The sequence below is a fragment of the Phascolarctos cinereus genome, unplaced genomic scaffold (assembly GCF_003287225.1).
Source record: "Phascolarctos cinereus isolate Bilbo 61053 unplaced genomic scaffold, phaCin_HiC Scaffold_9;HRSCAF=440, whole genome shotgun sequence".
Lineage (NCBI taxonomy): Eukaryota > Metazoa > Chordata > Mammalia > Diprotodontia > Phascolarctidae > Phascolarctos > Phascolarctos cinereus.
This window is the reverse complement of record NW_027556402.1, coordinates 171,061,496-171,088,177: the sequence shown is the minus strand read 5'-3', so window position 1 is coordinate 171,088,177 and position 26,682 is coordinate 171,061,496. Positions and strand designations below refer to the sequence as shown.

The following is a 26,682-nucleotide window of genomic DNA, read 5'->3' as shown; positions in this document are numbered from 1 at the left end:
CACACTCTTTGACCCAGCAATTCCTTTTTCAGGTTTATACTTTATGGATGTTATTGATAGGAAGAAAAGACCAGTCTATTTAAACAATACATTCATAATAATACTATTTGTAGTTGTAGAAAACTAGAAATAAACTATTTTTACAATTTTAACTGTAAACTTACAATTTATAATCTTTTACAATTGAAGAATAGCTAAATAAATTGTGGTATATAATAATAGCAACAATAAAGAAATTGTGATACATTTTAAAAATAGTTTTCATCCAAAGTAGTTAAAATGCAGTTCTGTGAAAACAAACTTACAGAAAATTAGTACTTCAGGTAATGAATAATTTTTCTAGATAATGTAGTTCACAATTTTACTGTAATTTGGTTTTGGATAGAAAATAAACTGAACCGTTAACCATAATGTAATATAGGATAAACTTTGGTGTAATTTGGAATTGCAAGTTGTAGTCCTTTTTGTGAGAACGTTCTACATTATTTCTACAGATTTCATACTGAGAGAACGTTGCTGTCAGTGCTTCCACATGTACGTTCTTGAACATTTGTGTCTTTGTGCTACCTGTTTTGTTGTATAAATCAGTTTGTGCAAGAGTTTTTGCTGGTTTAGGGCATAGTATTTTCATCTTAGAATTACCTGCATTCTGGAGAGATTGAAGTGTACCTGTCTTACATAGTGGTACAATGGATAAGAGTAGTAGACTTAGAGTTAAGAAAATCTGAATTCATATCCTGCCTCAGATCCTTGCTAGCTGTGTAACCCTGAGCAAGTCACTTAACCATTATCAGCCTCAATTTCCTCATCTGTAAGATGTGAATAGAGGTAGTACCTACCTCTAAGGGTTTTTGTGAGGATCAAATGAGATCACATATGTAAAGTGCTTTGCAAACTCTCATGTCAAATCTGGTCAACAAGCATTTATTGAATACTTACTGTGTGCCACTCACAGTATTAATAGCTATTAATACAAATACAAACAGAAAACAAAGATAGTCCCTGCCCTTGAGGAGCTTACATTCTAACTGGGAGAAAGACTGAAAACAAAAGGAAGCTGAACAGTGGAGGGGAGTTAAGGGGAAGAAATGTAAGTACCTGGCTTGGTAGCCTGGTAGAGAAAGTCCAGAGTCAAGAGTGCAGCCTGGAGAGGAATAAAGAAATGACTAGCTAAATGGAGGTTCTAGAAGGAACTAACCAATCAGAGGGAGAGTTTACAGGGGCAGAAGTTCCTTCACATGTAAGAAGTTCAAGAGTGGAGTGAGCATTCAGGTTTCTGTGGCATGGTAGAGAAAGTCCAAAGAGTCAAGATTGCAGCTTAGAGAAGAATAAACATCCATGCTACATAAATACTAGCTATTGTCATCATTTTTTGTTCTTGTTGTTACCGCCAGCAGTATTAAACTATTTAGCATGCTGTCTTGTGCAAGGGAAGAATGTTGAAACATGTTTAATTTATTGCTGTTATATAGCTGGATAATGATATGTTGTGAGATTAGATAGCTAAGATTATATTATCTAATTTTATCCCAATAATACTATACTCTTATCATGCACATCAGCCATATCAGTACTTTGATATGCACATTTACTGCATATTAGCTGTTCATTGCAGTGTTTAGCCAATCTCATGTCATATCATCTCCAGTTGTGACAGTCTAGTATGCCTCCCTGTATATACAACACGTTTGCTATATGTTTTAGATATAATCTTAAAGATATCTAAAGCATTACTTATTCTGTTTTTCTGCATCTATTTTTAAGTAACCTATTCATCATATTCACGGTGATTATTATGCGTGTATATATATATGCATGTACACATGTATATGTATATATGTAAAATTTTTCCTGCAAAAATGTTGCATAATTTACATATTTTAGTTTTTAAGGAGTTAATATAATCTCACATGAATAAATTCTTTTTAGCAACATTTTTAATAACAGCTGCAGTTTAGAAATTCCTTAATAATGCCTAACAGTTTATTTATAAATTAAAATTGTTTTTTAACTTTGTAAAAATGATTTTGGCCTGTTTATGTATTTATTCACCATTGGCTTTATTCTTCCCTGCAGATTTTTAATTGTCACAATTAATGTATATATTTTTAGAAAGGAAAGCAGTCTGAGAAATAGAAAACAAGTAATTTCCATGCAGAAAATTTATATGAAAGGAGAAATTAACTTTTTTTTTAGTATAGAAATGACCCTTATTTGGGTTGAAATATTTTTACAGAATATTTAAGCTCAAGAGTTATTCATTCTTTTATCTTTAGGCAAAAGCTCAATTTTAAAATCATAAACTTTCCTTAATATTTAATAACTTTTAAAATTCTTTATAAAATGATTGGTTAAAATTGAAATACAGGAGATGAAGTTTATTTCATTTAGATAAGGGTAGAAGGTTAAGGCTGTAGTTTCAATTCCTGTGTAAACCACTTAGCTGTATGCAGAAAATATATGTTCCCTAGTCACAGAAGCTGTCAAACTTTGATCAGCCATCTTAAAATATATGTGATTAGGGTGAATATGCATGTTTGTCAGTCTTTATCTGTAACCACTACTGATCCCAGTAACTTGAAAGTTCCACTGATGGATATAAGTACTCAAATATATTTGATCTTAATATCTGTAATGTTGAAGTGAATAATTGCACACCTCCCCACCCACCCACCCAATGGCTTTCATTGCAGAAAGCTACTTCCATATCCCTTAGGATGGCTTGTAGAAATAATGCTTGGTTTTGTTCTAGTTAATGAAAATTCTGTACAAGTGAGCTTGCTTGTGTCCTGGTCTCTTTCTAGTAAACAAATGCCTTCTATAATGAATGTATTTGATTGAGTACTATTTGAATTGTAGTTAAGAATGCTAAGCTTTGGCTTCTTCCATCAAGTAGCAGTTGCCCTTCAAGTTTGAATCCATCTCACCTCAAAAAATCCCAACCACTTAAACACAAAACCATCTGTCGCAGCAAAACAATACCCCAAAAGATCTAGGACCTACATAACTAGGGTGGATAGTGCTCTGTGAGTGCTTGTGTATGTGGTTTAGGCAACACTTTTACATTTCATCTGTAGGCCTGAAGACTGAGAGTCTGATTTCTAACATTGCCCTCATTTTAACAAAATTCCATTTCCATAAATTATTCTGTAAGGCTTTTAACTCATTATGATGTGATTTTACCAGAAGTTTCTTTCCTAAAAAACAGATTAAGATGTGTACCTTAAACTTTTAATCTTAAACCAATCAGCATTTGAAATGGGAAAAATAAAGGGAAAGTATATGAAGAGTGGTAAAGATAAATTTTAATCAGATACAAATGAATAGTCATAAGAATTGAATGAATTTTTTCAGGTATCATATTGAATAAATATACAGCTGTCTTTTCAGCTTCATCCGTGTACTTACAGGGGATGTTAGTTTTATTCGTGGAGGAAGGTAAGGTTGCAAGTCATACTTGTTTATTAGCCTTTTAGCTCTTTTCCTTTAACATTTTTCAAGGAGCATCACTTTCATGTTATTGCAGTATATGGGAAAGACTAACACAAAACACAACAATTCTTAATTAATCTCCTGATAAATACTTTATAAATGTTCTACCAAATTACATATTATTTAGCTCTGCCAGCAAATTAATGGTCAGAATAGTATGCATATTTAAAATCTGATTATTCAAATACTAAATTTTTATTAATAATTTCGTCTTTTTCCTTTGCCAAAGTGTAAGAAGTTGGACTGATTTCAGTTTCATTTCTGCTTCTCTTTGGTGCCAGTAAAATATTGACTTGGCCAGAGGTAGAATGGGAAATAACAAATGAGATGGCTGAATAATCTACAGATTACATATCCTCAGCTCCTGAATAGTCAAATTGATTGAAAATTTTTTCCCATTTAGAATGTCAGAACCTTTTTGCTATACTTAAAATTCAGTGTTAATAGAAATATATCAGAATCATTTTTGTTTTAAGTTAATCAGCTTAATCGAATTTTTTTTGTCAAAATGTTAGTTTTTAATTCAGCCTTACACAAAAGATTACCACCACCTTCATCCCCATGCAGAAAATTTCACTAATATCTCTGCCTTCTCCTCCTGATATCCATTATTAAGATAACGGGCGGAGGGGGAAGGTGGTGTTAGCGGCGCAGTGTTGGGGGGAGGATTGGAGAGAAAGACATTAAAACTATAGCCGAACGTTTAGAGTTTACGCACAGATACAATCATTGCTAATGAAGAAATGCATCTTTATATGTGTACACACATACACTTTTTTTTAGAAAGGTAATTAAAAAGAAGAAATAATGTTTAACTGCTTTTTTTATAGCCTAGTTTGTATAGGAATCTATTAATATACATGTTTATGTTTAATATTTGAGTTAAGATTTCAGACGTATGTTAGGAAAAAAATGTTTTATCTGAATAGTACAGAAATAAATTTCCCTGTCAGATGTAGGCTGGCCTGCCTCCTTTTGGGGATGTCATAGAAGGGATTTCTGCTTGGGGGATAGGTTGGACTAGATGACTTAAATTCACTTCCATCTCTGAGATTCTGGGATTTGTATGAATTTAATTATTTTGTCAACTTGTATCATCCCTTCCTGGCCTCAGACCCCTGTCCTCAACCATTTTAGGTTAGATCATGACTGTGATTAGATAGTGCATAGACCATTTTACAGGTACAGAAACTGAGGCTCAGAAGGGGTGAGACTCAAGACTCATAGCTAAGAAGAGCCCAGGCTCTTTGCACTACACTACACTTAAGTAGACAGTGCTTAAAGATAAAAGATACTCTATTAAAGTTTGCCTTATTGAATTTGGATGGTATAACCAATCTGTTTTTCATAATTGTGTTTACCTCTACTGTGAGGCCCCATAATAAGGCTGAAATTTGTGGCTTCTTGTTTTGAGTCCTTAAGTCATTACTACTTTAAGTGCTTCATTGTCAGTTTTTGGCCCCATAGTAACTCGTTTTACAGTAATGAAACTAAAAATTGGGAAACATTTAAAAGAATAGAGCTCCACCAAGTGGAGCTCCCTTAAAAAAAGAAAACAGCCTTTCCTCTCCCAAAAAGTGATACGTAGAAAGTATCTTTTTTTATTGCTAGTTTTTATTACTAGTTCAGAACTAGTAATTCTGTATTTAGCCTCTTAAGCAGTTGGTACTCGGTAATTTTTATAGTATTTGGTTGGATTGAGAATTACTATATTAATGTATAAATAAGACTCAGACTTTTTTGTAATTCCTATCACTATTCAGATATCTCTTCCTGTTGACCTGAGTTTCTAAAAAAATAGTCTGTAGCAGTTGACATTCTAAGAACTTGTGGAGTTTCTCATTTTTAATAGTGGATGGGTAACTTTAAGTCATAGTTAAGTATTTGCAAGTAGTTCAGAACAGGAGTGCTCTTAGGTAAGTATCCACAGAGTATGTGTCTAAGAGGCCTTGCTTGGTCACCCCATATCCTGTCTTTTCTTAGAGTCATAGATTCTTAAAAAGTTGAAAGGGACTATTCTAACATCATCCATTTCTTTCGTTCTCTTTTTAAATCATGCTCAGGTCATATTTTTTCTGAAGCCAACACACCACCCATTATACCTATCAAATGATATCTTCCAAAACCTATTCTTCATAAATTTTAATATTTCTGACAAACTTTGAGGGAACTCCTGTCTGTTCAAATCTCAGCTGAACTTTCTGACAGTCAGGTTTTAATCGCAGAATTGGAAATCTCATCTTACCCCCTCATTTTATAGACCAAGAAATTGTTTCAGAGCAGTTAAGAAGTATGCTTGAGGTAAATACAATACGGCTAAATCATTGGCAGATCTCAGTCTAGAACCCAGGAGAACTGCTCTTCCCACTAAACTTCTTAGGTGTTTTACACTTTTTACCCGTTAAAAGCCCATTTCCCCCCTCTCCAATTATACCTACCCATGCTGCAAAATATTTTTGGTTATAAGTCTATATATGTTTGCCTTTTGGAATGTTGTATTCTAAAAGACAATACCCATTTTTAGTAGAAACTGCTTGCTCCAATGTGAATGCTGACTGTTCCTTGATGCTTGAACCCTTTGCTTTTTGGTGCTTACAGTAATTTTACCTTTGATAGGGGAGCTGAGGATTTTGGCTTTGACTTTCTTGGGACTCTTCCTTTGTGCTTTTCTTTCAAAATGTGATTGCTAGGTGGCCCAATGAATAGATCATTTGGTCTGAAGTTAGGAAGACTTGAGTTTAGATTTGGCCTCAGATACTAGCTATGTGAACCTGGGGGCAAGTCACATCATCTCAGTTTTCCCAGGTTTCCTCAACTCTAAAACAGGGAAGATAACAATACCTGATTCACAGGATTATTGTGAAGATCAAATGAGATATTGTAAAGTGCTTAGCTCAATGCCCAGCACATAGTAGACATTACATAAATGCTTATTTTGTTCTGCCTTGCCCTTTTGTTCTAATAAATCTGAGCAGTTTTCACTTACAATTTCTTGAGATATTGTATCAAGACCTTTTTTTTAAATGATGGTTTTCAGGGACTGTGATGATTATTAAATTCTCTTTCCTCAACCTGTTTTCTAAGTCAGTTTTTTAATATAAAGTATCTTATATTTCTTATATTATTACACTATCTTATATCTTCTATTATCTTTTCTGATATTTTAAAAATCATTTGATTTTGTTCTAATGTTTTTTTCCTGCCTCATGGAGACATTGATTTCTCTTTGGTCTGTTCTACTTTCAAGAAGTTCAATTCTTGAGTAAGATTTACAACTTTCTTTTCCAAACTATTTATTTTCCTTCTAGTACTTAAATATTTCTTATATTTTTATCTTATCATATTATATTATATGTTCTTAGATTTTCTTATTTTTAAAAATGGTTTAATTTTATTCTAATATTCTTTTCCTGCCACATGGAGTCATTGATTTCTGTTTGGTCTGTTCTTTCAGGAAGTTCAGTTCTTGAGTGAGATTTACAACTTTTCCAAATTATTTATTCTCCTTTCAGTTCTTTCCTTAAGAGCTTTTGTTTCATTTTTTAAAAAATCCCCTGCTTCATTTGTTCAAGTATTCAGATCATTCTTGGTGGAAAGCATATATTTTTTTCCTTTGAGTTGCTTGTTTGCAGCCATTACAGAGTTACTCCTTTTGAAAGACTTCAGCTTTGCAGTAATTTTTTTATATTGGTCATTGTTTCCTTTGATTTACTCATCTCTAGCTTTAGTTCTTGAAGCTTTGTACAAAAGCTTCAGTTCCTGCCATACTTTGGTCTTGCCCTGGTTTCCTGTGCTGATTTCTGCTTTCCTAGCTTACCCCACCCCCTCTATAGATTTTTGAGATCGAGAGCCCTGGATCTCCAGATCTCTCTGGCATCTCAGAAGATGATTCTAGGGACCTCAGAGATCCTAGGATTGGATTGTCCAGGTCTGGGGTCTTGGCTGCGATTGGTGACTGTTGCTATCTACCACTTCCAAGCTGTCCTCACTGGGGCTTTTGCTAATAATCCCTCCATTCTCGATGCACCTGGACACAGAGCGTTGCAGGCTACACAAGTCTCTAACCCTTCAAAATCCTAAGCTAACCCTAAACCTAAGCTGGTGCCTGCTTTGCTGGTGGTCCCCTTTCCGGTTGCCCTCAGGTTTTTGGTTGGATTCCTTTTTCAGTTCTGATGTGGAAGAAGTCATTTCCTGTAATTTCTCATTGGATGTCTTGATCATTATTTGCTTTGATGAGAACTTCAAGGGTTTTCCTGGAGCTGGAGTGGGCTGGGCGATCTGCCTCCTTCCTAGCTGCAAATTTCAGTTCCGTTGAATTTCATCTCCCATGCTCTTTTGGGAATTTTATGTGAGTCAATGGTGTGAGTGGCTAGGGACTGAGGTGGCTTTTGCTCTCTGGGCAAGTCCTTTGTCTTGCTGGCCTCTTTCATTTGCAGTTGAGCTATTCAAGTCCACCCTTTGTTGAGTTTTTTATTTACCTTTCAACTTCTGCCTTCTAACCCCTGCAGTCTTTTTCTAAGCTTTTTTCTGGAGTCTCAGCCAAGGTACAATCCCTCTTACACAAATACTGGAAGAAAACATCCCCTGCCCTCCTGGAGTTTACCTTCTCTTGGAGAACATTCACAAATACATGTAAAATATACACAAAGTCACCTGAGGGGGGGAGGGAGGGAGGGAGAGGAGTAACTGGAGGCTGGAAGATCAGGAAAGGTCTCTTGTAAGAAGTAGTCTCTATACTTAACTTTGAAGGGAGCTACTGATTTCTAAGAGGCAAAATTTTTGACTTCTCAGGTAGACTTTTTGGTTCATAGGATTTAGAGCTGTAAAATTACCTTCGAAAATCTTTTTATATTAGACATGCTAAGTTTGTCACTGTAATTTGGACATTGAGTATTGAGAAAACTTTTCATGTCCACTAATATCTAAATTATAGTATTTAGACATCAGTTCCCTTAACTTTAAAAATAATTTAAGGAAGAGATATAAAAATGATCATTAATTATTTTCACAGCTTGGGACTGAGATTTTCATTAAGTCAGCATAGAGAAGGGTGGTATTTTATAGTTTTTTGTACTTTGAAAAAATCCTTACCCAATTACTCATTTTCTGTTTTTGGTCTTGGGGCTTATAGAAGTGTTATATTAAGATTATATAATTACATATAATGTGGTATTTTACAGTAGATTTTCTTTGAAAAGATATTTTTTGTTTGTTTTTATCAACTGTGGAATACTGGGGATCCACAAACCACCATCCATGGATAGATTTTGAGGGGACTGTGAACTTAAAATTACATCTTTATTTTCATGAACCTTTAATTGGGCAGCTAGCTGGTGCAGTAGATAGAGCATTGGACATGGAATCAGGCAGACTCATTTTCCTGAGTTCAAATCCAGCCTCAGACACTTACTAGCTGTGTGACTCTGGGCCAGTCATTTAACCTTTTTTGCCTCAGTTTCCTCATCTATAAAATGAGCGGTATCTTTGCCAAGAAAACCCCAAATAGAGTTACCAAGAGTCAGACACAACTGAAAAATGGCTGAACAACAACAACAACAAACTGAGATTTAGCGTTTCCTTCAATTATGACTTTAAAAAAGCCTATTATTTTAAGAAAGTCTGTATAGTACCACCTTCTAAAGAAGTTCATGACACAAAGGCTAAAATCCCTTGATTTTAAATATGTTCAGATCAGTACACTTGCACATGAACATACTTCCTACTGCCTAGTGGCTTAAATTTGCAGTTTACATTTAATAAAATTAAGAATGTAGTGAATGACAGCTGTCAACAAAATCTTAAATTTCCCTGTAAGTGTACAGGAAATTTGAAATTTCCCAACCATTTTCTCCTTGTCTTTTTTTGTATTTATTTATTTAAATAAATATAGTATACCTGTTACACTGTGTTACATCTATTTGTGTCTGCTTAAGACAGTATTAACTGGGCTGAGACATATATGATTGAGCTCATGAAAGTACATTTGAGAAATATTCCTGTGCTGCTTATTAAAAAAAAAAGTATACTGATTTATGAAATCTTAACTTATCCTGCAAGGTTCAATTCAAGTGCTACAGTGTTCTTTTTAAGTATTTTTCCACCCACCTTTCTAACCTTTACCAAAAATTGGAAATGAACTTTTTTTCCTTGGACCTTGTATAACATTTTATGCTTAAGGTTATATTTTATTTAGCATTAAAGTTTTGTATATTTTATATTAACGCATACTTTGTTGTGTGATTTTCTACTACTCCATGGGTAAGGTGGTAGGGGGATTAATTATCTTTGTATCATCCCCAGTACCTTGCCTGTACTTTGCAATAAGTATTTAATAAATGACTGCTAAATGAATAATGAATACTTTAGATCTTTAAACATGTAATTCTAAAAGATTTGCTTGGCACTAGAATTGTTTTCTATGGGAACATGTCTCCATTTTAAATAAAAAAGTCAATAATTTCTTATAATTTGAGTGTAAAGAGTAGTTTCAGAGACAGTTTATAAAGCAATGCCTTTTTTTTTTTAACTAAAATTTATTTGGTAAAAGTTGATTTTTTAAAAAAACTCAGAATACCAGTTAGGTTATAGTACCTGATGATGGAAGGAAGCCTTGTGTAGTATTTAAATTTGTTGTTTATATTTTATTTTGGATTGTCTTTTAGTGGTTTAGAATCAGTCTCAATGTTTTCTAACATTTATAAAGTAAAATTTTTTATCCTGTGATTTTGCCACGTTCCCTTTCATTTATAAATAGAAATAACTTAGTACCTTATCTCTTATCATCTACCTAATCTTTTTTTTTCTGCTCATTGAAATCCTTATTTAGTGTTCAGTTACATCAAACTTACCTTGATTAATCAGAGATGATCTTAAAATATTATTTTCTTTTTGATAAATGTGTATGTATATATGTATTTGAGTAGCTATTAGATCAGTTTTGTCTCCCTCCCTGTAGACCAAATTTCAGGTTACTTTTTTAAACATAAAAATAGGTGTGTAGTAGATTAAAAATAGGAATTACAAGTGAAACCTTTTCTTATTGCCCACCCCAAAAAATGAAGCATGGTTTTTAATAAGAAAAAAAATCATTCTACCAGTCCACATCATGAACAATCAGGAGATTTCAAATTTGTATATAAGATTTTGCTATCTCTGAGTTAGCATTTATATAGAATGCTGTAAGAAGACCTTACCAACTGAAATTTTTTCAATTTGTTAGAAAGTGTACAAATTTAAATCAACATGATTTCCGCTTTAGGAGATCTGTATCACTTCCTCTTACAAAAAAAACCAAAATCATATCTGTGAGAGAATGCCTGCCTGCAAGAGGCTATACAATTTTGGGCCAAATAATTATTCAGAGTCTGACCACTTTTGGCCTTAGTGATCTGTTCTGTCTTCTTTAGTTGATGGGCAAACAGAAGCAACAATTGAGGTTTAAGCAGCTTGCCAGGGTTTTAAAGTGAGACTGCAGTAAATCACAGATTAAATTTTTTAAAAATTACTATCCCTCAGATCACTATGGCAAAACTTTACTCCTTTACACATAATAGTATTTGTTTAAAAAGATAGTGTTTCATATTAGCATCAGCTTATTTATTTTTCTTGGTCATGGCAGTTTGTTTAACACAGTTCTCTAGTGTTTTAACATACTAACACTTAAAGTCATTTTTTTGTTTTTGTTTTTTTAAAGTTATTGAAATTTTGTATGAGACTGACATTGAAATGGAAGCATTATAGTTCTTCGGAGCCATTATGATCTCCAAAGGAAAGGAGAATGATACACTGGCTGAGGTGTTTTGAGGTGCATCGAAGTGTGCTGAGCCGTGGCTCACCTTAACATGTTCTTGAAGTACCATGGCGTGGATTAAAAGGTATGGCTTGGAAACATCCCGGTGACCCATTGTTCTTAGGTCATTGACAGCATAAATCCCAGGCTTTGTTAGCAATAATTACTGAATATTCTAAGGGGCTTTATTATGTGGTTTGTAGATATGGTTTTGAGTTTGTTGTATTAGCATTTTGTATTAAATGTATAACTTGCATGCCATGCTGTAGAAATTCAAGGATTGAATTAAAAATAGCTATAGGAATTGTTCTTCTATTAAGTTTTATCTAATTTTTAAAACAGTAACTTTTTTCATCAGAAATTCAGAGGAATATTCACTTTAGGTTGTAACTAACTCTTTGGTTCAGAGTGCAGATTAGTTTCTTTACTTCAGTGCTGTCATTTGGGTCATATATAAATCTGACTATTCCTCTGGAGGCCAGAACCATAGTGTGTACTTGTTTGGTTCTACATATAAAGTTTTCATTCAGGGAAATGAGTGATTCATTATTTTTAGTATGTGTATCGTTTATTCACAAATGTATAACTTATTAATCATAATTCTTGTGTTTGTGGTACCTAGTCTTACTGTTGTTTGTGGATAGCAATAATGGTAATTCTAGGTACATGGTATCCATAATCACTGAAAAATGTTCAGGCTTTTATGTTCCTGTACTTTTTTATGAGTGATGCAGTCAAAACCATTTTGGCTCTTTGAAACCATGGAAAACCCCTGATTTGGTAGTGCATGTTTGTTGCCAAAAGCTTTCCTAAAAGTAGTAACATGGGAAACAACTCTGGAAAAATGCTGTATTTATAAAGGTTATACAAGGTGCAAAATTTCTTATCTTTTAGTAATAAAGAACAGTATATGTTGGAGGCAGATAGGAAGGTAATTCAATTCATTTTAATTTAATAGCATATCCCAGGATCTCATATCATAGATTTATTGGTGAAACCACCTTATTACAAAATTGTTTTGATATTTCAGTAATTAAACATGTTTTGGAGCTGTTACTAAATCTAAGACATTCTCCTTTGTAGAGACAGTGTCATAGGTTCTAGAATGTTATCTTCTTTTAAAATTAATCCGCTTGATAATTGTTGGGCATTGATGTATGTACTTGCCTATATCCTTTCCTTTTTGATGATCATGTTCCACAAATTCGTATTTTGTGAAAGAAATAATTAAGGATTATATTTTTTCTTTTTCCAAAAAGATATGTTAAACATCTACTTCTTTTCTTCCTGCTTAGTAGACAAAGCTTTTCAAGGACTATGTAGTATTCTGATATTTTTGGAAATTATTAATTAAGGTCTATAAACCTATAGCCTCCTTTTTTCCTTCCAGTTCTTAAATTTTATACTTTGGCTTTTAATTCTTAAAGAATGATTTCTAACATTGCTATGTTATTGTTCCCTCTTGTATCCCTATGCAAGTAGCAAAAATAAATTTTGATTCAGTTCTGGTGAATGCTTTAGTCATTCTTTACTGGAAAGACATAGAATATATTCTCTTTGGGTAGATTTTAAAATTTACTTGGAAAAATAAAAACAAAAAAACCTAAGCCTAATAAGTTTTTGATTATGTTATGATTAAAAAAAGTTAGAAGTAACTAAAGTATATTTGGAAGTTATATGTAGGAAGAACTATGAGACATTTCACGTTTTAAAAATTTTAGAATTTCATTAGATTTTTCAGGTCATTTTAGAATCTTTTTCACTAAGGCCGTGGAAATATTCTGAATTCAAAAGACTGAAGTTTCCCTTTCTAACATCACTCTTTTTGGCCGAGGAGTGTTGGGGATCAGGTGAGGGTTCAAATATACTTAAGAGTTAAACGACTGTTTTATAGGCTGGTGGCATTTAGTGATAACTTGTAAAATTATGTCGTTGTCCTCATATGAATAATATTGAAATTTCTCATTGAGATGAGAAATAATTGAGACCATCTGAAAAATCCAGCTTGGTTTTTGCAGGTCTTCTTTTATGAGCTCAGAAAAGTTATAGTTTGGGAAGGGTTGGGGTAAGGTTAAATAGGTATGTTTTCTGCAAAGACTGAAACATTTTCATATTTGCCATTAATTTATCATATTTAAAATGTGTCTTGGATTTTCATACAAATGTAAGAAGCATTTCCATTTCTTGTCTTAGCACAGAAACTATGAGATCCTGCATGTCAATATAGGATCATAGGAACAAAGATTTAGAACTGGAAGGGTCATTAGAGATAATATTATTTAGTTCTTTAATCATTTTATTAAATCAGTAGAAGTTAAGTGACAATCTAACTTTTCACAGTTAAGTGGTAGAACTGGGATTTCAATGAAATCTCATTTTAAATCCAGCTAATTTTCCACTGTGCCACATTGCCTGTAGGCAGGTAGAGTAGGTAGCTAGGTATGATTGTCAAAATAAATATTTACTGGATTCCCTCAATGCAGGGGCAAGCAGACCACTAAAAGTAGACTACATTGTGATTTGGGAGACAATCGGTGATTTCCTTGGTTTAAGAAACTCTCAATGGGGAATCTCCTTTTTCCAATATAAAAGGTCACCTGCTCTGCAGTTTAGTCTTACAGAGTTATCTGGGATACTGAGAGTTTAAGTGACTTGACCAGTGCCACACTCCTAGTGTGTGTTAGAGGTGGAATTTGAACCCAGGCCTTCCTTAATACAACTTAAACTCCTTATAAACTATCCTGTGCCATCTCTCTGGTCCTCTTATCACTTAATTACACTTAGTAAGGGGATTAATTTAGGGGGAAAGGGAAAAGTCAATAAGTAATTCAGCCATAGATTGGGTAAAGTTTGTATGGAATATTTTAGCATTAAACTTTTTTTAAAAAATCACATTTTTCTGATACACGTTTTCTTCATTTACTTTTATTTTTCAAAGACTTCTAAAAACCGTAGTAAAGGAAAAGCTATGTGGAAGAAAAAAAGAAGAAAAAAGCTAATGTATATGTCTAATCCATTGTTCAGCTTTATGTTGAAGGCCATTTCCTTTGCAAGGGGAAAAAGAAAGGACTATGCCATAGATTTCTGAATTTTCTTATGTCTCTGGGTTTGTAATAATAGTTAGCATTTTTATTGTGCTTTAGGGTTTAAGGAGCACTTTACAAATATCTCATTTTATCCTCACCAAAAAAAAAAACACCAAATTTGAGGAAACTGAGGCTGACAGCTTAAGTGACTTGGCCAGTCACACAATAAGTGTCTGAGGCTGGATTTCAGTTCGGGTCATCCTGACTCCAGGCCTAGTACATCCCTTAGCTGCCTAGTTGTAGGACTCTTGTCTGTCACTTTGTCTTTACCTCACCTTATTTAAACATCAGCAAAGACGCTCTTCATTGATGCTGTCATTAATATACTTCTAATCCTGAGCCTTTCTATTCTTTCTCAGTCTCTTTCTACAAAAGTGCAAATGAAATAATGCCAATGATACAGTCAAAAGCTCCTTCAATTATGTTTCCGTTTTACTTAGCATTTCCTTTGATGGTAGAAGGAAGTAGCATTGCGTGTGAGAAACTCTTCATATTCTCTCATATTTGGTTCTTTTGAAAGTTGATACCTTTTAAATTTCTTGTGTGTGTTTGTATTTATATATTTTAAACCAGAAAGAGCTGTAGCATTGGCTAAGAATCACTATTCTTTTTATGTTGGCTATGCCATGCTATTGCTTCTGATGTATTCCTCCATGCCATATTTCAGGTCTTCTTTATCACCTAGTGAGGCATAGTTTTTATTCAGAAGCAACGCTATATAAACTAAAGCATCAGCAGCACTTTCTGAGTAGAAGAGACTAAGATTGGGTGTGTTGGGTAAGATGACCACCTTCTAGCTCACTTTACAGATTTATCAGTATTGTCATAGTGATGGTTATGAAAGTCTTAAGATTCGATGTTATCAAATTAATAATTATATCTTCATTTTATAATAGGAAGCAGTATTTTGGTCATATGAAACCATTTATGTTGTCTGTTCAGAAGATGAGAGTTCAAATCCCACATAATACTCTCTGAACTTATGAGTATTACTTAAATTGTCAGAGCTTTTAGTTTACTTATTTGTCAACTGGAGAGAATAATACTTGTACTTCCTACTTCACAAGGTTATTGTGAAGAAATGGCTTGGAAGGGCATACTGTGTAAATGTGAGTGGTTATTATTTTTAACAGCAACAATATAAAAAGAGAAACAGCATAATAAAATCACCTAATTTATCTTAATCTTTTCATTGACTCATCCCATATAAGAAATATTTTGATGCATTCATGAATAAAAGATTAATTAGTTTTGATTAATTGATCAGTTAGTTAATGATTAATAGATTGATTGAATTATTAATTCAATAGACAAGTTTAAAGTTGGGCATTTTATGGTAGGAAAAAGAGTTAAGCTAGTGTCACATGTATCATAAATATTAATGGTAATAGTGTTCTATTTTTAGTATTATTTTTTTCTTGGAATTATCAAAGTGGTCCACAGCACCTAGAAAAGTGAAATGTTTTATGACACGGTGATGGTGATGAAATATACTTATGCTGAATATTTTGTGTAAAGTTGATTAGAGCCCTCGGATTTCAGAAATTTAGGAATATTGACATACAGTTGCTTATATTTTAGATGTCTGTGTCTAAGCTTCTACCTCTTCCCTTGACCCAGTAAAACAGTAGGAATATGTTAAATTATATGAAGAATTGGCAGATTGTGTCAGAAATGAATGGAATTTATATGTTTAGTCTGTACTAATGTAGTAATAAAATGTTTCTAGTAAGTCGGTCAGCCACTATGTGTTTGTTAAGTGCTTATTATATACCAGGCATTGTGCTAAGGGAAAAAACCACCGCCTGCCTTCAAGAAACTTAAATTCAAATGGGGGTATGTAAAAGATACATAAAGAGTAGATGGAAAGTAATCTTAGAGGAGAAAGCACAAGATTTAGAGCAGTCTCTCCAGCAGAAGGTGAGATTTGAGCTGAATTTTGAAGGAAGCCAGGAAAAACTAAGACAAGAGAGCATTCCTGCATTGGAGACAGCCAGTACAAATGCATGGAGATGGAAAATGGAGTGCTAGTTTGAGGAACAGCAAATAGGTGCTTATAGTAGATCACAGAGTACCTGTTCTATGTTCAGTAGTAACTCCTCTTCCTTTCATCAAGAGAAGCATCCTTAAAGTTATATCTGATCAGGTGCTCTTAAGAAATTGAGTTGAATATGTATAGTTTGTCTCAAAATTTAAAATAGAGGTGCTGTAGGCACCACCACTTTAGAAGCATGGCAAATAAAAGTAGCACCAGAAGAAGAGTTATGAGTTAACTATCATGCTGATGGTTGCTTATGATAACCCTTTGATGGGGCACAAATATATGATGTTGTGGAAAGGCTTTGAGAGAGGAAAAGGACATGTAATTTTTAGATTTGGAGAGGAGGAAGTTGGCAGTTTTCATTTTTTAGCACTACGACTTTTTTCCCCCTCCCTTCGTCTTTCCCCTAGATACTATCCTACAATTCGAACTCTTGAAACATTCTTGACAACCTTCGACCATCTTATAATAATTTTTTTCCTTTTGATGAGCATTGTGTTATACTTCTCTTCTACTCCATCAATGTTATTGATAGATATTGAAATATCTTGCTGTTATTTTAAAATATTTGTTTTCTTTGAAGATGTATCTGTCACCATTAAGTGACAGATATGTAGACAGTACAAATATGTAGAACTGTTTTTCAGTAAATTCTACTTCTCTTTGGGTTGGTTCATGGTCATTCACTTTAAGTTTTTGATCATATACCTTGAGAGCAAAAAGTGATTGGAGGAATGATGTTTCTCTACAGGGTGGTAACACACACAAATTAATATTTGCTACCACTGATTATATTCAAGAGAAAATACAGCTCCTAAAAGCAGTTTCAAAAGAGGAGTTAAAATTTTGAGCAATGGCAGTGTTGTTGGAGTATGTGTGTGATTTAACAAAGTGGTCACATCTATCATCTGAGGGTCCCTGTTGACCAAGAAAAGGAACATTAGACACCATAGTGTTCTGTAGTCTAATAATGAAAATATGTTTCTGGGTCAGCTTTCTTGACTCTTGATAGCCTTACTATTTGCACTTGAGCTCTGATTGCTGGGCCTCTTGCCTAAACCTAGGGATAGGTTGTTAGCCTCCTGATACTTAAACCATCCTATAAATCAGTCCTTCTAATTGATCTTTGGAGTCTTACCATTTCATTTGATTTGCTTGATTCTTTTCAGCTATTATTACTACAGGTCACTTTTCACATCTCATGTGGTGCTAAATCTTTTTTGATGTTGTTTCACATCTAAAATGTTTGAAGGTGATGACTATACCCGTTTATTTGGATGTAAAGGTTCTGGTATGTATGATTAAAAAAACCAACCTGTTGCTTTAGTTTTAGATAAAACCTCTATACATGTGCCAAATTGAAGGTAAATGCTTGTTTCATAAAGGTCAAGGACCAGTCACCTTCAAAAGTTCTTGGTATAGTCTTTCATTTCACCTGAGGACTCTTGTCCCTTGTGAAAAAGTACTGTATTATGAGATCAGTTTATTGCAGTATTTGGGTAAAAGGGATTATCAGGAAAGTGCTTTCTTGTTTGAATAGCTGTGAGAATGACTGGACAGTGTAACGTAACTGATTAGAATAGAGAAAAATTTTGCTTGTTTGCTGAGTTGTCACTGCTGGCACCTTCTATATTTTGTACCTATTTTGAAGGACCAGTAAGTCTGTAGGTTTTGAGAAATCAGATAAGATTTGAGTGAAATAAATGGCAATTCTCATGGTTCATTTTTGCTCTCACCCCCAGAGGCCAATATTGACCCAGTTCAGATTTACAGATATTGAAGTAGGAAGCATCAGAGGGCCTGTGAGGTGTCCAGAAAAGCTGTGAGTCACTTTTGGAGAACCACCTTAACTTTTTAGGTCTCATATTTGAAGGACCCGAAGGTTCATTTTTAGATTAACTCTCTGCTAATGCCTTCTCCCCCCAAGTTTCTCAAATTGGGTACAAACTGAGATTAGACGTTGTTTTGTGTACATTTTTTTTTCTAAACTTAAAAACAAAAAGAAGATTGTGTGTGAACCATCAATCTACAATTCATGCCACTATTTTTTTTAGAAAAAGTGTATGATAAATTCCATGCATTACTTTCAGAAATGTCCAGCTCATATTTGCTTCCTTTTGAACTTCCTTCTATTTTCTCTGTACATTTAAAAAAAAACCCAACTCATTTTACAAATAAGGAAACTGAGGCCCAGAGGAGTAAAGTGAATTATTTAGGGTCACCCAGCTAGAATTTGTCAGGTAGGGTTCAAATCCAGGTCTTTCTTACTCTGTACACTCTTTGTGTTTTGGATAAAAGGGAGACAAATAGACACTACAAATTAGAAATAATTCTAGGTCTTTTCCTTAACCCTTGGTTTTATTTGACATAATAATCATTGTAACAAATGTCTTCTGGAAACTGACTGTAGGAGAAGAGAAGATTGATCACATTAATTTACTAACAACAGTAAATGAATAAATAATATAATAAATGTATAACAAAAATAAATAATAAAAAATAAACACACCACCTGGTGTGGTTCATTGAGGGATCTAATTTTTAATTTCTTTTGATACAGAAGCCTGTGGTTATAGAGTTAGAAAAATACATTATTGTATCATTTTTAGAATTTAAAATTTTGTTTCTTTTAAGGACATTTATATAGTAAATTAAACCAAATAAAGTTCATATGATAGGCCAAGTAGCACAATAGTTATTTCATTTTTTTTAAATTTATTTTTTATTTTTATGCAATTGGGATTAAGTGACTTGCCCAGGGTCACACAGCTAATGTTGAGTGTTTGGTCTGAGGCTGCATCTGAACGCCGGTCCTCCTGACTCCAAGGCTGGAGCTTTATCTACTGTGCCACCTAGCTGCCCCTACAATAGTTATTTTCAAGATTTTTTTAAGAAAAGGAATTATGGAGGCAGCTAGGTGGCACAGTGTATAAAGCTCCAGCCTTAGAGTCAGGAGGACCGGCGTTCAGATGCAGCCTCAGACACTTGACGCTTACTTAGCTGTGTGACCCTTTGCAAGTCACTTAACCCCGATTGCCTCACCAAAAAGCAAAAAGGAATTATGCGCCAGATATTGGTAACTAAAGCTTGAATGCAAAATATAAAAAGAAACACTGCACAAGGTAAAACTTAGTGTAGTACAATAACTTCCTTCAGCATAGCATTACCCCACCGTATCTACTAGGTAGATTCCTGTCTTTTCCCTCTTCTTCCTCCATATTAATGACTCGGTCTCAACTGCTTCCTTCCCCGTTCCCTGGCCCAGTGATTTTTGCCCAACCAAATATTAATATGGCAAGAAGTGAAAGAGATTTTGTGCCTCAAGGCAAAAAGGCTGGAAGCCAACTGGGGCCAATACTATCCTTTGCTCCTCCCCCTCTCTCCCTTTCATTTGGGCAGAAACCAGAGTATCTCAAAATGGGAAAGCTAAAAATGTGCAGCCTCAGGGGAATCAGTGAAGCAGTGGAAGGATGAGGAGCCAAAAAATGAGGAGGGAAACCAGAGGCAAGTGACTGTGAATACAACAGGATGAAAGGCCAAAAGTCCAAGAGAGAAAGTTCAAACAAATAAAATAACAGAGAGATTCATAAAGATGCAGGGATAAATCCTAAGGAAAGTCAGAATACATTGAATGAGTATTATATTGAGGGAAAATGAACAAAAATTTATCTATGAAATATGAGAATTTGCAGAACCCTACCACCCTAGAGGTCATGCTCTAATTTCCAGTTAAATTTCATCACTAATACCATCCTTTTAATTGTTTTCACTTTTAAACCATTCTAGACTTTCTTGCTATCATTCCACGATCTGGAATTCTATCAGTTAGTCATAGCACAACGTGGCTGTGTACAACATTCTCCTGGTTCTGCTCACTTCACTCAGTATCAATCCATGCAAGTCTTTCTAGGTTTTTCTGAAGTCTGCCTAAGAGCAAAGAACTGAGAAGACAGAGGATTTCTCCAAAGAAGTAGAAGTTCAGAAAGAGAAAATGACAGAAACATAATAATACTGCAGTAGATGAAAATGTGGCAGAAGTAAAAAGCAATAACATTAAGAGAGCACATGAATTCTGTAAAAGCTAAAAAACTGACCTTGAAGGCAGTATGGTAGGTTTATGATAGGTTTAAGCATGATAGATTTCCTAGAAGAATGTCATAAAATTTTAAAAACATAAATATCAAACTGAAGGAAATAACATAAAAAACTATATAGACAGTCTAAGCTGTCCTACACTTTTGAATGCAGTCAACAACTATTTGATCAAATTCACATACTGCCATCACAAAAAAAGAAAAACCGCTTTCTGAGACTCTTAAAGGATATAGATGTTAAACTTTGCAATTTTAGTACATAATTTTGTAAGCAGCTAGGAACAAGACTTTCAGATATGAAGGAGTTTAACAATTCAGAAAAACCTGGAATAGTCCTGAGTTATAAGAAGTTGGAGAAGGAATAGAATTGTATATTCCATAAAGGAAAGGCGCTCAACTGCAACTGAAAATAATATATCCTGCAAAGGTAAGCCTGATCATTAAGGAAAAAGAAAAATGAACCTTCAATAGGTGAGACATTTCTGAAATTTTTGCAGCAACAATAAAGAGGATATTGATAAGCAGGATATTCAACTTAGAAACGGCCCCAGTGAACAGAAACATAAGAAAAATAAGTACACTTATCAAGAAAAGTCTAGAATTATTCCATGTTTTTAGACTATTTTATAAAAAGAGAGACCAGCCACATCACACCTATCAGATTGGCCAACATGACAAAACAAGTAAATAATAAATGTTGGAGAAGAGGTGGGAAAATTGGAACACTAATGCATTATTGGTGGAGTTGTGAAATTATCTAGCCGTTTTGGAGAGCAATTTGGAACTGTGCCCAAAAGACTATAAAAATGTGCATACCCTTTGACCCAGCAATACCACTTCTAGGGCTGTATCCCAAAGAGATCATAAAAATGGGAAAAGGACCCACATGTAGAAAAATATTTATAGCAGCTCTTCTTGTGGTGGCAAAGAATTGCAAATTGAAGGGATGCCCATCAACTGGGGAATGGGTAATGGAATAAAATTGTTCCATAGGAAGAAATGATGAGCAAGCGGACTTTAGAAAAACCTGGAAAGACTTATATGGATTGATGCTGAGTGAAGTGAGCAGAACCAGGAGAACGTTGTACACAGACGTGTTGTGCTATGACTAACATTGATCGAGTCAGCCCTTTTCAGCAATGCAAGGATGCAAAGATGTCTCCAAAAGTCTCATGACGGAAAATGCTATCCACATCCAGAGAAAGAACCATGGAGTTTGAATGCAGATTGAAGCATACTATTTGCTTTTTTTTTTCTTCTGTCTTGTTTTGTTTCCTCTTTCTGGTGGTTCCTCCTATTGGTTCTGATTCTTCCTTACAACATGACTAATGTGAAAATATGTTTAATAGGAATGTATATGTATAGCCTATTATCAGATTGCACACTATCTTGGGGAGTGAGGGGGCGAGAGTGGGGTAGAAAAATTTTAAACTCAAAAGCTTATGGAAGTTATTGTTGATAAATAAAATAAATTAACTAATTTTTTTTTTTTAAAAAGAGAGAGACCGGAATATGAAGGATAAAAGAAAAAACAAAGAAGGATCAGAAAGGATCTAAAGGGCTGAAGATTTTAGGGGAACTTAAAGAATTTGGAGAAGGGAAGGTGGACAGGTTGAATTAGCCCATGGATTAAATCCCCTGACCTCTAGAAATGAATCATTATTTGGGGGAAGGGGCAGGCTGGGGTATAAAATAGTAAAATATTGTGAAAATGGAAAGGAAAGGTAAAAGAAAAGATATTGAGATGTACTCTGATCAAGTTTATAGGTGAACAGTAAAGAGGTAATTCGTTTTCTTGGTAAACCTATGAAAATCATCAGCATTTCTCTAGAGCAGTAACAAAACTCAGAAGGCAATGAAAGGGAAAGGGAAAGGGAAGTCTCACTCAGGATAATTGCAAAAGGCATACAATATCTGGGAGTCAGTCTACTAAGGCACACTCAAGACTTCTATAGATAAAATTACAAAGTATTCTTTAAAGAAAAGCTTAAATAACTGGAGAGGTATCCAATGCTCATAGCTAGGCTGTACCAGTATAATAAAAATGATAATACTTAATGGAGTTATTTATGATCTAGTGTTATACCAATCAAACTACCAAAGGAATTTTCTATAAAATTAGATAAAATAATAAAATCCATTTGGAGGAGTTAAGGAAAATAACTAATAAAAATTAAGAATGATGTGGTAATAGTACTTCCAGATTTCAAGTTATGTTATAAAAACACAAAAGATGGTTTGTACTGGTTTAAAAAAATAGAAAATTAAGAATAGACAAGATTAGGAAGAAGGACGCAGAATGAATTAAGTTTAGCAATTTAGTGTTTTATTAACCCAAGAATATAAGTTATTTAGGGAAACAATGCCCTATTTGATAAGAACTTCTGGGAAAACTGGAAAACATTTTGGTGGAAATTAAGTTTAGACCAAAATTTTATACCATATACCAAAGGATATGCCAGATATCAAAATTCATAAGTAGCCTGATTATTATGAAAGGACAGACCATTAAAAAAAAAAAGCAAAAATAAGGTACCTTTCCCAGGGAAAGGAATTTATAAGTAAAACATAGAGGTGATCATAAAACACAAAAAATTAAGTTACATGAAATTGAAAAGCTTTTGTACTACTAAAATAAATGCAGCCAGCATAAGGGAACCAGCTGGGGAAAATATTTGTGTCAAATATATTTAGTAAGTGATCGCAGAATGTGTGTATGGTGTGTATGTACACATGTGTAGTGGGTATGTATATACATACATGTATATATAACATATATGTACAGCAAAAGCGATTTCCTGCTGGTCAAAGCGAGGGTGGGGAACTTGAGGCCACATATGGCCTTCTAGATCCCTGGGTGCAGTCTTTTGACTGAGTCCAAGTTTTACAGAACAAATCCTTTTACTAAGGGGATTTGTTCTGTGAAGTTTGGATTCAGTCAAAGGGCCGCACTTGAGGACGTAGAGGGCCTCATGTGGCCTCAAGGCTGCAGGTTCCTCACCCCTGAATAAGCAAAGAGTTCTCCAAAGAATAGCAAAAGGTTGAAAAATTGCTCCAAATCACTAATAGGAGAAATGTAAATCAAAAGAACTCTGGAGTTTGTTACCTTACGCCTAGAAAAATTGATAAAAGATGGGTATAGTCCATACTGAAGAAAGACTGATACAGTAATACTCTGTTGAGGCTAAGGTTGTTCAACCATTCCATAAACCAATTTAGAACTAGGCTAAGAGAGTAATTTAAAATATCCGTAATTCTAAGGAGGTCAGAGTTTAAAAAAAAAAAAGAATGATATACATCAAAATATAGCGGCAACAAAAACAGAAATTGAAAATGAGTGCTGAATAATTATGTTGGCCAAGCCGAATCCTAAAGAAGAGGTATAAAATACACTCTGCAGTTTTGCAGTGGGCTTTGGTGTACCATGCATATGGAACACTGTGTACACTTTTGGACTTGATTGAGAAGTTGATTAGTTTTGTTCAACTCTTTTTTCCCCCTCTTTTTTAGTTATAATTAGTAGTTCTCTGGCTGGTGCAGGGGAGGGGAATATTCTGAAATGAAGGTAATGTTAAAACATATATATATAATTATTTTTTAAAAATACTAGGAACTGGGAGAATAGGATAAAAATAAAACGAGAGATACTGGGATGGAGGAATTAGAAAGAGAGGCTTTCCCTATTAAGGGCAAGGAAAATGTGACCTTAAACACTTCCCATGGTGGGGTAGAGATGTATGTCTGTTGTAAGAGACAGGGTTTTATAATGAATTTCATTAGGAAAAATATGCGTATTGGGAAAGCTACCTAATGCAAGAAAGGGTTGAACCTCTCAGGGCAACATCCAGACCAGGAAAGGGATGTATGGAGTTGCCAAGGTAAGCCAACACCCAGTGTAGTGGAACTATAGAACCAGAGATAAGACAACCGGGTTGTTAGGGAGTCTGGAATGATCATGGTAAGAAGAAGGGGTAGAAGCAGGCTTCTTATAATAATTCTCACCACAAAAAACTGCTTCTATTTAAAATTGTTTCCTTCGTTGAACTGATGTTTCTGAAAGTGAGGCACATCAATAAAGGTATCCGCCATCCGTGATTTCAAAGGCCTAATGGTGAAATGTACTATCCACCGCTTTACAGAGAGGTGACAGATTTACAACGCAGACTCTCTCATCTCACACGCCCTCACACACACACACACACACACACACACACACACAATCGTTTGTATATAGCAACTGAGGGAATTTGTTTTGTTTGATTATGCAGATATGTTACCACAAATTCTTTTGTCTTTTTTCTATAAGGTGCAGAGTGGAAGGGAGAAAAAATAGATTTGTTAATTTAAAAAAATGAATAGATTAGTGTGCTATAGATGTGGAATGGTGCATATACTTTAAGGTGAAGTCACTTTATTGTTAAATTTGATTGTTTTATTTTTGTTATAAAAAATCTGACAAAGTGGGGGTAGCATGTAAATATTTATAATCTTAAAAGCAAAATATATCAATACAACTTTGAAGAAATGAACCATAAAGCATCACTAAAAAGGAGCAAAAGTGAGGCACAGCAGAAAATAGGAAGTATCTACCTATAAGAGAAATGGGATAGAAGAGGAAATCCTAGAAATAATTGTTGGACGTGGTCTTTAAAAGATTTATTGGCATGTTGGTTAGTCATATTCTATTAGACCCAAATAAATAACTTTTAACACGTTATAATTTTAAAAGACAATTTTAAAAATATATAGAAACATTTAAAATAGAATTTGAGAATCCTGTGATTACAAGATAAGGTAAAGGTTATCAAATTCAAGTTCTTACCCAATGGAAAAACCTTTTAAAGTAATATTACTCAGTGCCTCTGCTTTAATGCTTCATTTATACTCACTATTTCAAAAGGGAATCCATTCTGTTTTTGGACAGTTCTTATTGTTAAATAATTTTTTAAGAAGCTTGTTCCGAGTATTCCCACAAATAACTTTGTTGTAATAGCACTCAGTTCATATTTAGGGAATGTATTCATTGCTATCTTTGAAGAAAATTTAGTCAGTTGTAATTTACTGTTTTAGATATGCTTTTTGGTTTTATGTATCATACCAATTTCCTATTGAGGGAATTTTTAGGAAGGTTTGAGACAGAGCCTGAAGGAAAAAGTGAGGGACAGAGATAGTGGGCATCCTATCCTCTTTAGCACATTGTCCATGTGAAGTATACACATTATATATTGGCCAGTTACATGGCAGTTCAGAAGTTATAAGGTCCATGTATTGGACTGATTTATGGATGGCCCTATGGTCTAACATGTAGTTATGCTAGGTTGTTACTGATGATAATCATATATAGTGGTGCTGGTTTATCCTGTTGTCCTTCTTGGCACTTAGAATGTTTCACCTACAAGGTAGAGTATTAACTTCATTAAAAAGTTCATGGAAACATTGCAATATAGTATTTCAAAATGTGGGAGAAAAAATGTTTCTTTCATTTATGTTGAAGGTGTGTTTTACCTTTATATCTGTGCATCTAAATGTATCTTTTATCTGTTCTGTAAAACACTATGTAAAGCAATGATAAGTTCAATAATAATTCAATAGCAAGGGAGTTTTTCTTTTAAAAAAAAGAAAGGTATACTTTAGAAATTTGAAGAATTTTTTTTACAATTTTCCTTCTTAAAGTGTGTTGAAATTTATTCACTTTGTAAGGAAAGAATGATAATATAGAAAGAGAAAAAATTTGTATGTGTATTTTATGTTCAAGATCATAGCAGTGGTGAGGTAGTGAGTAGAATATTGTTGTCAGACCTTGGTATTTCTGTCTTCTAAACATCTCTCATATGTCCCCATCTCTCTACTTATACTGCTATAACACTAGTTCAGGCCCTCATCTCTCTCTCTCTCTCTCTCTCTCTCTCTCTCTCTCTCTCTCTCTCTCGTGTGTGTGTGTGTGTGTGTGTATACATGCGTGCGCGCACACACACACACACACACACACACACACACGTTGTTTCCATTGTTAGAATATACACTGTTTGAGGGAAGGGACTGTTTTTGCCCTTCTTTATATGCCTAGCACTTAGCACAATGCCTGATACACAGTAAGTGCTTAATAAGTGCTTCTTGACTGACTGACTTTTCTCTACAAAGGAGAGAGTTTTACATTAGAAATGACAGGGGGAAAAACCC

General features: G+C 34.2%; 1 protein-coding gene across 6 annotated transcripts in view; it reads left to right on the top strand.

Annotated features, from left to right (window-relative positions):
* The window catches only part of RBPJ (recombination signal binding protein for immunoglobulin kappa J region), a 242,390-nt gene that overhangs the window by 155,220 nt on the left and 60,488 nt on the right, over positions 1 to 26,682 (top strand). For 4 of the 6 annotated variants that reach the window (XM_020992297.2, XM_020992292.2, XM_020992288.2 and 1 more), the window contains one exon: positions 11,186 to 11,366. The exons of the other annotated variants lie outside the window; for them this stretch is intronic. In XM_020992297.2, coding sequence (XP_020847956.1) covers positions 11,350 to 11,366 — 17 coding nt within the window. In that variant the 5' untranslated portion in view covers positions 11,186 to 11,349. The remainder of the gene's footprint in view (positions 1 to 11,185; positions 11,367 to 26,682) is intronic. 6 annotated transcript variants of the gene reach the window in all.